This window comes from Syngnathoides biaculeatus, chromosome 13, assembly GCF_019802595.1.
Source record: "Syngnathoides biaculeatus isolate LvHL_M chromosome 13, ASM1980259v1, whole genome shotgun sequence".
Taxonomy (NCBI): Eukaryota; Metazoa; Chordata; class Actinopteri; order Syngnathiformes; family Syngnathidae; genus Syngnathoides; species Syngnathoides biaculeatus.
The window spans coordinates 14,911,817-14,924,577 of record NC_084652.1 but is presented as its reverse complement, the minus strand read 5'-3'; the positions used below and the strand labels follow the sequence as shown (position 1 = coordinate 14,924,577).

Sequence of the window (12,761 nt, the reverse complement as noted above, 5' to 3'; positions counted from 1 at the left end):
GGCGGGATACACCCTTAACTGGTTGCCAGCCAATCGCAGGGCACATAGAGACAGACAGACTGTGTGTGTTGTTCTCTTCTATTTTATACATGGAAGTGTGGGTTGATGCATTCTGTAGCCTTAAAGCCATCCATTTTCTTAGCTGCTTATCCTCACAAGGGTCGTGGGAGAGCTGGAGCCTGTCAAAGGGGAGGAGAAGGGGTACACTTTGAACTGGTTGCCAGCCAATCGCAGGGTACATAGAGACAAACAGCCACACTCACAATCACACCTTGGGGCAATTTAGTGTCCAATTAATGTTGCATGTTTTTGGGATGTTGATGGAAACCGGAGTGCCCGGAGAAAATCCACACAGGCAAGGGGAGAACATGCAAACTCCACACAAGTGGGGCCAAGATTGAACTACTATCCTCAGAACTGTAAGGCCAACGCTTTACAGCTACGCCCCCATGCCACTGCTATAAAATATAATTTAAAAAAAATTCATTAAATTATTTTAAAATGGAAATGGATTTTTTTTATTTTAATGTTACAAGATATTACACTTTCATTTAACGGAAAATGGGATTGGTGTGTGGAGTTGAATGTTAAGATTGCTCGCTTGAAAAATGAACACTATCATTGGGAAATATCAGTTCCTCAAAAACCCTTAACCTTAAAATGAGAATACATTCATGCTCTATCTTTTTTCAGGGGTGAAATTGGTACACCACCTTATAATGATTCATGTCATTTCACATCAAAAGCAAATAAGTCTTTATGTTCAAATAAAGATTTGCCAAAATTTCTACTTTCAAAAATAGATTTCGTCACAATTTTTTTTGACAATTCTTCATCATTGTTAATGTTATGACACCTGGGAACTGTGAAATTTTGAAAATTTGTCTTCCTTAAATTTAAATGTAGGAAAATTAAGAGTGAGAATTTCCCATTACTACCCTATTATCATTAAATATTGACAAATATAAAATGAACAAATTGTCAGCTCATGAGAGTACAATATTTTTCAGAGTACAAAATATGACACAAACACATTTTTCTCTCTCTCGTTTAATTCTGTACATATTCCACAAAGTCCGGAGATAACTGATGCCAAAATGTCCCTTTGGAAAGTGCCGTTAAAAGTTATATCCTGCCAGGGCAGCAGGTAAAAATCCAACTAGTAGTAACACATGGTTGATTTTTATGGCACTGAATACACAATTCTCTGAAATTTATCACAAGACAACTTACAAATGTTCTTATTCCAACCAACACCACTTTCAATTAGTGTACACAGCATTTTTTTTTTTTTTAGCTATAATACTTCTAAGTACCATACGATGACAATTTGTGAATACATCTCGGATGACTAAAGCACAATGTAAATAAGATGTCAGAAGCGGACACCCTTGGTTTACAGTCAATATGCATTCATGTAGATTCAGTAGTTAATGACGTTAGTTAAAAAATGACAAATACTATTAGTGTTGACAAATTTTAAAGTAGTCAAAAAAAGGAGCAGTTATGATTTTACCACTTTCTTAAGCCGTCTTTTTTTTTTTTTTTAAATTACAGTCAACGGGTGATGCCAACAATCATCTTATCAGAATGGCGGTGAACATCCTTGTACATCAATGATTGGTCCAAGGGGGAACAAATGGGGAAGGAGGACGAGGAAGGAAGGAAGGAGGGAATGAAGGAAGCGATGCTAATTAATAGCCAATTGGACAAAATCGCAAGAACTGATTGCTAAATGTGAACGGACACAGGGTGGAATGACCACAAACTCCAGAATGCATGGGAAGCTGTTTAGAACATCTATTCTATATCCATGATATTCATCTTAAGGTCCATGTAAGAGAAAACTTCACAAGAAAATTCATTTCACTGGCAGGACACAACTGTGTCTTACTAGTAACTTTTTTTTCCTCTCCACAAATAGTGGCACTTTTGGTCTACTGGTATGATTTTATACTGGATATCATGAATACTGAATAAATGTTCAAATAGCTTTATGGCAAGCCATTCAAGCATTTATATCCATCTTTAGGTCGACGTACTAGTACTTTTTGTCCTCACTAGTATGACATCTTCGGCATTAGAATAGGACAATTCGATGTTACTTTTCAAAGTGAGGTGGAAAAATGCCCTAGTTTATCGCTGTATGACAAAATGAAGCAATTCAGTCGTAGTGCTAGCAGATTTGGCGCCCTAATAACATAGTTGTCCAATTAGTATGGTAACGTTGTCGTACAAGTGGAAAAAGAGCATACAACAGGGGGATCTCAAGGAATTAGACATGTATTTCTGGAGTTAAACACAAGAACTCGTATACACTCATTCCACAGAGTAAAAAATATCAGAAACCGTCCAAAATTTTTATCATGGACATGAGATTGAAACTGGCCTTCTGATAAGTACTTCATGTTGACTAAATCTCTATTCATTTTTGAGTTTCCCTTTTGGAATACAAACTACGGCACAGTATTCCAATTTATTGAGAGGTGCACCAGTAGTACATGGACCTTCAACTTGATGAATATGTACATTGTTAACTAGTAATAAGATTTTTTTGTTTTTAATCCACCACTGTATGACACTTCTGCACACTAATTGGATAACGTGAGTAGTGAGGTAAAACTACTAGTGGGTATTATGGTGCTACTAGTAGGGTCTAGTAGTGTTACTACTACAGAAATGTAGTTCACTAGTCACATTTAATTACGTAGTTGGTCAAAAGTGTGACTAGGGAAAAAACATTACGAGTGTCATTCTAAGTGCGCTGAATTGTCTGACTAGTACAGAAACATTTCGCTGGTTACGAAGGATATTGATTAAAAGCTGTTTGCCTAAATAGCAACAAGTATAATATTGCCTCTTTACAATCCTATACTAAAGTTGTCCTATGCAAGGACAAAAAGCATACTAGTATACAGACCTCACACTGAATATCAAACAAATGCCAAACTGCTTGCCATAAAGCCAATTGAGCATTAAGATTTATTCATAATTCAGCGCACTAGTAGGCTGAAAAGCCATTTGAGCATTTATCATCGTACTGTAAGGACAAAGAGCGTACTAGTACAGGAGCTTCACTTGGATATTATAGAATAAATGCTCAAAGGGATTTCCATATTAGATGTGTTGAAGTATCACAACGCTGTCCTTACACTACACTCCTAACAAGAAACCAACGCCGCATCTTAGAAAAGACCACATACATGTACAACACAAAAGCATAGGATGGTCGGTATATCAAATATAAGGGGGTAGGGGGCAAAGTCATAGACAGATACAAGATTTTGTTAGCGTAAACCGTTTTATTGGAGGCAGGTGTTTTAGCTGGGGGCACGGGTGAAGAGCCTGGAGAACCATAAAAGCAGATATGCATGCAACAATGAAGACATGCTGATGAATGGGGTAGGGGTGCCTTTTTTTCCCAATTAGCAACTAGCGAAGCAGATGTCATACAAGGCAAATTCAGTTTTATTACACTGTGGTTATTTTTTTTGTACACTCCTTTGGTTTATAAACATTTAAACAATTTCATGATCATGCCATTATTGTAGTGTTGAGGGAAAAAAAAAATCACATTGTGATAAAGGGGGAAAAAAAATGGGACTGTGTATAAAAGGGGATGAAAGAAACATTGTTTGCCCTTTGATCCTAGAAGTATGTAGTGAGCTGTTAGGTTGATGGATGGTGAGGTTGCTTAAAATCCAACCTTCCTCAGGTAATCCGCCATAACATGTGCTTTCTTGTTAAGTGTTCCACCATGGACGGCCTCCTTTCCCATGAGTATAACCAATACTGGGGCACATGGGGGGGTGGGGGTTGGGAAAGAAAAAAAAAAATACAGAGAAAATGAACAAAACTGAACTGTCCCCGCCCCCACATGATGGAGGGGGAGGTCCAGATGTCAGGATCTTACCACTCTTCAATGCTATATAGGTTTCCATGACATTTGACAGCTTGCAGGAGAAATCTTAACAGCAATATTTATTTTCTCTTCTTTATGTCCCTCAATTTTTTCTAGATCTAAATGAGCCTGGGAAACATTAAAAGCCTGAATCCCTCAAGTATTTTGCCATTGAGTAAGCCTTCTTATTCAATCCGCCTCCATGGACTCCTTCCTTTCCCATTACAAGAACCAAAACTGAAAGAGAAGAGATAGAAAAAAGGGGGAGGGGGTAAGGAAAAAGGTGAGAAACCAAGGAAAGCATCCCAAAGTACTTTCACTAGAAGTGAAGAAATGCTGAGGAAAACTTTGAGCCTTGACATTTATTCTTTCACTCTTTGATCTTATTCTTGAGGCTGCAGTCCAGTTAAATAAAAAGGTGGGTAGGAATACGCTCTTTATTCAAACAGCATTTTAGACCAATTGTACTTCTCAGACTAGTTTTAATGCATCATACTTTTTACTCTAACTTCAGTGTTAAACTCTACTTTTATTCCATTAGTGATCTACCCTCGTCCGTATATACATTTAAAAAAAAAAAAAAAATATATATATATATATATATATATATATATATATATATATATATTGTGCACACCACCTATTTTTAGACTTCACCTCAGACTTCCGCACAAGGTGGCGTTGCGCCAAACCAAAGTGATGACTCACATCATTTGAATCCGTGTCAATGAAACAGTACATGACCGCACTCAAAGCCTTTGCGGGCCAATCAAAGTGACTGATTGGGGGGAGAAATTTTTTTTTTTCTCAATAATCCGCTGCATGCGTTTACAGTACAAACTACGATACAACAATTTTGTCATGCGATGTACTCTTAAATTGTGATCGGCCAAACTTCCATATTCAGCACATATTCAAGACACCTTGCAGTAATTTGCAGAGGTTTTGTTGTTTAAGCTGTGCAACATTAGTGCTATTTTATGGTCATAACTATCTGTAAAACATGTAACTTGATGTACGTTCTGTAATATTGCTTCCTCAGGCGCATTTGGCCGTCCAGCACGCACACTCAAACTACACTGTAAAAAAAATTATTTTGGAGTGGTAAATATATGATTGGCTGGTGACCAGGTGTACTCCACCTCTCACCCGTATATCCGGGACAGTCTCCAGCATGCCCTCGACCCTAGTGAGGATAAGTGGAACGGAAAATGAATGGAATAAGTGATAAATATCCATGAAAATGTAAATTTAGGTGTGTAAAACACAAAACGTGTGTATTTTATATACACTACCTATTTGGGAGGAGTTAAAAAGTAGGCTTTACACAATCAGGATTGGGGGGGGGGTGATCACAGATTAAAGACTTTAAAAAAAATAAATGATCATCCATACAACCACAAGATGGAGTAATGCATCTATTTTAATGACCTGTTCATACATTGTTTTTGATTGGGGAATGTAATAAATATAGAGAGCGAACTCCCACATTATTTGGCACCCGCGAATCCATTGATTCACAGATTTCTTTCCAATTTGTAATTTTTTTCACCCCAATTTTGTTTTCAATTTATTTTAACATTTGACTTTTCTTTTTGTTCTCTCGTTTGAGGGAACCAACCTTTAAAATGCTTCTTTTGTCTTATTGACTGTCCAATCCATATTTTTTGGCTGAGTTTTTAAAAAAAAAAAAAAAACATCTTGTAAATTTAAATGGTGGCAGCCTGGGAGCTGTACGTGTACTCCCGTTTGAATGTGAATGGTTACTCCTGAAAACAGCCACATGCCAGTTATAGGAGGAAGTATGCTCTTGTGCAATCAGATTTATCTGATTATTATTTTTCAAAACCAAATCCTGTTGAACCCCTAACAACAGTTCAGCAGAACATCTCTAAACCTATTTACAACCGCCAGTTTGTGTTATCGCTGCACAGAACCCAGCGGTTTTGGGAACCTCGGCCCACGAAGCAGCAGCTTCAGTGCAGGTTTCCCCAGCCTTATTGAAGCAATTCCTGTACATTGCGCTCCAGATAAATACTCATTGATTTGCACTGGACTTTACCATAATTTAAAAGTTTTATGTGAATGTACAGGCACTACACGTCGTCTAGTGGCATGGTTATCTCTATCTTGTTTAGAGTACTGTATTTTCAAGTAATGATTGAAGACTAGGGATCGCAAACTGTTACAATTAATCGGTTATAACCGGTTTTTGATTGTTTAAAACCGAAACCGCAATCTGACTTTCTAAATTGGTTAAAATTTCCAATAATTTCTTCCGGTTCCGGTATTCCACTATCTTTTCAATATCATTACCACTTTTTTCAAGAATGTTAAGACATTTTTACAAAAAGAACAAAAATTTAACTTACACGAGTGCGCTGTTGAAAGCCACATTCAACAAGCTTGTTTATCACTATTGTATACAAACTACCCCATTACCGCAGAGTAAATTAATGATCGATGGTGTAGCGATGGAGAAAAGGACTCGGAGGCGGAGTGTCGGACACAGGAACAAAACTTGTTTTATTGGCAGACATCAAAACACTACTCGCATAACGGCGGGAACTCTGTGAACTCGTCACTCCGGAAGAGCAACAAAAAAAACAGTCTGTGCGGAACCCCGCACCCCAACTCGAGGTCCCGCGGGTGAATTATGTAAACACCACAATGGTACCGATTTTAAAAACGGTTAATCGTTTTTATGCTACAGGTGTTCGGTTAAAACCGATTATGAAAGTAAGCGTTTTTTTGCGATCCCTATTGAAGACCTTTCCGAACTAAAGGCTTTTGGCAATCATCATGCGAGTTATATTTAGAGTTCATTAATACAGGCAAGTGTCACTTCTTCTAGGGGAGCGTCAATTTGTGGAAATTTGTAATTTGAGGTCGACCTGTCCCTTGCAAACAATAGGGATCCACTTTACTGAGACAGGATAGTAATAAATTTGACATGGAAGTTTTGGTAAAATAAAAAAATATATATATATATATATATAAAAACTCAGCACATCTTTGGAGTCTTTCCCCATGTTTTAGATGTAATTTTCAGCCAAAGATCTGCTCAAGACAAAAAAAAAAAAAATAATAAAAAAAAATATATAAAAAAAAGAAAACAGCTAAAAATTTGGCCAGGATATGAATCACTGGTTTTAACTGCTTTTAAAAAAGCCAGACATTTAAACAAAGTGTACCCCCCCATGAGGGAATATAAAGAGCATATAAATTAAAAAAAAAGTTTTGATGCACTGAGGAGAAGAGAAAAAGGCTGAAAAGGGAAACAGGTTGTTGTTCCCAAAACAGAATTGGATGTAGACTGAAAAAGTTGTTACAGGGGAAAGGCTGAAATACATCAGATGAAAAGATTCAAAATAAGAAATGAGACAAATATAACATGAGACTTAATGAGGCAATGGCATAGATCTCAGAATCCCCCTAATAAAACTGAAATTTTATAACTCTCACTTGTCATAAAATACAGCTATTTGATCATTTATAAGAGGTGTCGTATTAATATTTATGCTGGATCTTTCTGCAGACTGTATTTCCTTAATTAAACAAAACAGGGACTTTTGAGGAGCACAGCTACTTCTGATAATAAGCCTACTCCAAACCTCTTATTTACCTTGTCCTGCTCGTCCCACAGAGATGTTGTATGTAGGTTCTCCTCCTTGGCTCTTTGTCCTCATGTCCATTGTCCAGTCGCCCTCATCTTGCAGGCTGTCTCTGAGCACTGAACACTTCTTTGAGCCCAGGGTGAGACCGCAGGTGTAAAAGGTCTCTCTGTCTTTGCCTACCAGCACATCAATTTCTTGGGACTGAAAATAAAATCACAAACATACAAAACGACATTGCGGTAATTTAAGAGAGTGTATCAACAATCAATTCTGCATATTATTTGATTAGGATCATGTGCTTTTAACTTAGTTTTTTTTGCGGACTGTTCATTCCAATCGTGATCCGAAGAATACAATTTAAAAGACTTCGCCTTAGAAAAAGCATAATTTCCAGTTCCATCAGTCTGATGAAAGCCTTTTTTTTTTTTTTTTTTAAATTCCACTCCAGAACAGAAATATATTATTTAACTGAGCTTACCTTATGTTGCACTTACACAGATATTTTTTTACTTCCGGTAATTCTGACTTTTCTTTGTATTGCTTAAATTGTGAATGATGCAAATGTGAAATTCCCTTTGGGATGCAAAAAATATCTACAGGACGGGCCAGATTTGATTAGTCACTTGATAATAGCTGCATATGTTAACAAAATCTTAAAGTGACCATAATGGCATATAGACAAATCAATGAACAAAACAGTACACACAATACTGGTATCTAATAAACTCCTAAACAATAAACATCGTGACAACTAAGCTTTACACAATGAGGATTTTGTGGATTTTTATCTCTCCATGCCTGCGTCGGATTTCCCTGGATACCCCGTTTCCTCCCACATTCCAAAAACATGAGTACGACTGTTGTCTGTCTCCATGTGCCCTGCAAATGGCTACCAACCAGATCAGGGTGTACCCTGCATTCTGCCCGATGACAGCTGGCATTGGCTCCAGCACTTCCGCGACCCTTGTGAGGATAAGCGGGCACGCATGGTAGGTTACTTTAAAACTCAAAATTGCCCGTAGGTGTGAATGCGAATGGATGTTATTAGTGCCCTGCAATTGTCTGGGGACCAGTTCACAATGTATCCCACCTCTTGCCCAGAGCCAGCTGAGATAATGTCCAGCACCGCGACCATAGCGAGGATAAGAAGTTCAGAAAATGGTTGGATGGATAGGGGGTTGGAATAGATTTGCCTATGGCATGATCCATTGTTGTGGTTGTCGCCGAGGTAACGAGTTTATCCAGTCATGTTTGAGTTGACAAGATAAAGCCCAGTGATTGTAAAAGACAGGATGTGGGAGCATCGGAATACAAGATTTTATTGTAGTAGTATGACATAGTGCAATTGTGAAAGACCAAATTTTTCATGTAGCCTGATCCAAACACACAGTCTGTCCAACACTGCTGACATTTTTACATTTTTGTTAGAAACTGTGTGGTCAGATATTTACAGTACTACGTCAAAAGACATTCAACAAGCCTAAAAATAAAATACCTTTTGAATTCAAATATACTATACACAATGGCAACGTGGAGTAAATCTTTTGCAGAGCCGATCACATACGTCATTGGCTTTGTCAAAATTCGCCATTTTGATCAATCACCCCATCAGAATAAAATGCTAATTATCGGCCAATACTGAACAAGATGAGGTCGGTGTAAAGTCTAATGATAACTTCGGGGTTTTCATGGAAAAGTTTGGAATGTTCTTTTTCAAAGAGCTCTTGCTTGTCCCAGTCTTTTGGGGTCCGCAATGCTGCCCGTTTCATCAAATAATTTGTTGATCCAAGCAAGTTTCATGTTAGTGATCGTGGCCAAAAAGTTGAAAAAAAAAAAAAAAAATTCAATAATGACATCAATTTGATCAAAAAACATTACCATGCTTAGCATACGATTTGCTTATTATACATCTTAATAAAAGGGAAGTTAAGCTTAAGAAATGCATAAATCAAGCAATGCAATTCATGCATTAATTGCATGGATGTGCTTAAGAGTTGACGCTTATCGGAAATAATATGGAATTATTGACATGGAGAATGTGAGATTTTAAATTGGAACAGTTTGAATGGGACCCCCCCCCCCCAAAAAAGGAGTTAAATTTGTAAAATCTCTAGACATTTTGTGAAAATCTAGGAATTTAATTCCCCTCAACATACTGAGTTGTGTAAATATTTTGGGAAGTTTTCATTTTAGAATGAGTTGAGAAATGAGAACTTTGAAAAATATGGACACTTTCCATACTTTGAGAATGTGACAATTCCCTAAATGTTATGAATGATCTTAACATTTTAAATTGGAATGTTGTAAGTTGGTCAAGGGATGTAGAAAAATGGGTTAAAATGTGCAACATTTTTCACTGTAGGTATTAATTTGAAAATGTGGGGAATTTAGGGAACATTCTATATTGTTCCCAGCATATCCTTATGTATAAATGGACATGCAAAATTTCTCACACTTGATTTTATTTTGAAAAGTCAGGAATTGATGAAGGATTTTTGGAATGGGGGAAGGAGTTCCCATGTCCTGACTGATCTTAACAAGTTGAGTCTGAGAGATGAACTGTTTTTGAAGGACTCCATCGCTTGAATCTTTTTTTCCATGTGGGAAAACGCCAAATTGTTGAACGTCTTTTTCATTTTTTTTTTATTTTTTTGAGTGGGGAAAACTGTTCCCCTCATGTCCGGAATTCTGTGGATATAAGAATACTCTGCGTCATTCACACAGTCACAATATATGCATGTTAAGAAGCATAACTAAGTCAGTCAAGAATTCTAGAACATTCTATCTACTACAATAGTATTGATCCCACACAATGCAATCAATGAAAAATGAGCAATGGTTCCTTGCCACCTATGATTGTAACAATCCCACATCGGTGCCAGACCCAATGCAATCACAATAAAGACAGTTAAATATGTTTTCATTACAGGTTGATTCAAAGTCAGCATGTACACGCGTATTTTGTCTTTTTTTTTGTGTGTGTTTGTGACCATAGGTAACCGGCGGATCGGCGGCTTAACGTTAGCTAATCATCACATCCAGGGCACACAAAGAATGCTCCTTTGACTTCAAAGTCTAACCGCGGCTCCTTGATGGTCTCACAAAAAAAAACTAAACGGAAATCTCCATTAAACCGTTCTCGAAAACAGGCTTTGGCGAGGTAAAAGATGTTTTGTATTGGGGTCCACGCCCGATTTCGGTGTCTCGCCGTCCACGAGGCGTCTAAATAATCCTGCGGCGTTTCCCTAGCCAGAAAAGGCCAGGGATGCGTTAGCTTAGCATAGCCCCGAGCTGGCTAGTCATCTGCATAGATAACGGATTTTTTTTTTCACCCGTCGTTTGTATTTTTTTTCTTTCCTCCAGGAGTGTCCGCCTCGCGTAGTGATTCTTTCACACCTAAGATTCATTCATGATCATTTATTCATTCTTACCGTGATATTGTTGAAAGTGCCACCGTCATGTGCTGCCCAAACGTATTTGGCGTCCAAATACCCAACAATGGCGCTGTCCTGACAGCTGCCGTCGGCCATCAGGTTTTCCACGTAGTTTTGCCAAGACGACATGTTGAAATGGACAAAGCAGGGGGGTTGCAAAATGGCTAAGAAGAAGGGCGAAAAGCGAGAGAGTTTGGGAGCCTTGGATGTAAGCCACCACTACTCGGACGCGCTGGGGCGGCAAAGAAAGCCGAGGGGGCACTAGTGCGGCTGCGGTAGCGGCTGCGGCTGGGTGTAGTCCGTATCTCAGATCCCTCCGCACAAAGAGCCTCCAACACCACCGGCGCTTTCACGGCAGCAGGCGGCGGAAGAAAGAAAGAAAGAAAGAAAGAAAGAAAAGGAAGAAGCAATTATCGGCTCAGCTAAGAGGCAAATTGTCTGGAGGAATCTTGGGGGTGCACAAAATGGCTGTTAGGAGGTTTACGACAATGCTCATTTACTCTATCAATGCTTAATAGTCCACGCATATATTCTTTTTTTCAATTGTTTTTACTCGACTATTTTCTACTCTTTCCACGTTTCTTCAAACCATGCCAACTTTCACCTCGTTCAGGACATCTTGCGGACTAGTTTTTCAACATTTCAATTGTTCCCCACATTCTCCATGAAAATAATTCCCCAGGAAAACATATGAGGACATTTCCCGACATTTATATAATAAAATATCTTGCACTAGTGAACGATTATTGAATACTAACTACTACGCTGAGCAATTTTTCACATGACACAAACTCCCACATCATTTATTCACATTTTCACAAAATATATCCCAAATTAAAAGAGCATTTAAGTACTGCCCTCTTGATCCACATCTCTTGACCAGTTCAAACAATTTCAATGTGAAATCTATAACAGTGCACAAACTTTCACGATAAGATTATCAGATTAAATGTGATATTAGATAGTTTACACACCGAATTTTCACACACGAAAAAAATGCTAATTGAGATGTTTTGGATATTTTCCATTTCCTTCCACATTTCTATACTGACTCAAAACATTCCAACTTCAAAAAGTTCATCTTGTTCAACACAGTCATGAAATTATTCATAACATTGCCAAAAATTCTCACACTTTCACCATAAATTTCAAGATTAAGAATTAGAAAGTAACCTGATCCTCCACGTTGACAAACCTATTTATATGATTCCAAATTCAGAATGTTAAGCTCATTCAGGGCTTCTTGTTTATTCACACTCCCCAAATTCTCAACAATAAAACTTCCAGTTTGAAAGATACTGTATCTTACATATTGACTCCTCCTTCCACATTTCTTGACCAATTCAAACCATTTTAACTTCAAGTACTGCTCAATAACAATATCCAGTATATGTTCAGTGGACCCCAGCTTTTCACGGGATATTGCATATATATATAACATCTCACAAAGATAACCAAACCACATTTATTTTTCACAGCAACATATAATAATTAGACAGCAACTTCACTACACAGAATTATGCCCTAAAAATACTTTTAAAGGGATAATTATGCTCAGTTTTGAACACTTTCCAAGAGGTACTCAATGTTCACATATTATTATGGTAGCATTTTGCACTGTTTGTGAAAAAGAGCAGTACATACTGTAATACCATTAAGTGTATGGGGATCTGTATGTAAATGCAAGTTAGTGTAATCTGATGTGGTTAAACTACAAAAATTAATATTATTAAACTGGTAGCCTTCATCACAACTGTGCATTATTATTTCTTTTTTGTGGACCTTTTTTTTATTGTGTTAGTATGACTC

General features: G+C 37.6%; 1 protein-coding gene across 3 annotated transcripts; it reads right to left on the bottom strand.

Moving 5' to 3' along the window:
- Positions 1 to 53: 53 nt before the first annotated feature.
- On the bottom strand, positions 54 to 11,436 carry pfn2a (profilin 2a). Of its 3 annotated transcripts, none has more exons than XM_061838190.1 (3): positions 10,950 to 11,428; positions 7,527 to 7,719; positions 54 to 179 (listed from the first exon to the last, which is right to left on the bottom strand). In XM_061838190.1, the coding sequence occupies exons 1-3, from the start codon at positions 11,079 to 11,081 to the stop codon at positions 139 to 141; spliced, it is 366 nt and encodes a 121-aa protein (XP_061694174.1). In that variant the 5' UTR covers positions 11,082 to 11,428; the 3' UTR covers positions 54 to 138. The 3 variants fall into 3 exon arrangements, with proteins under 3 accessions (XP_061694174.1, XP_061694172.1, XP_061694173.1); XM_061838188.1 differs by lacking the exon at positions 54 to 179 and adding an exon at positions 3,283 to 3,792 and having other exon boundaries at positions 10,950 to 11,364; XM_061838189.1 differs by lacking the exon at positions 54 to 179 and adding an exon at positions 3,799 to 4,138 and having other exon boundaries at positions 10,950 to 11,436.
- Positions 11,437 to 12,761: the final 1,325 nt, after the last annotated feature.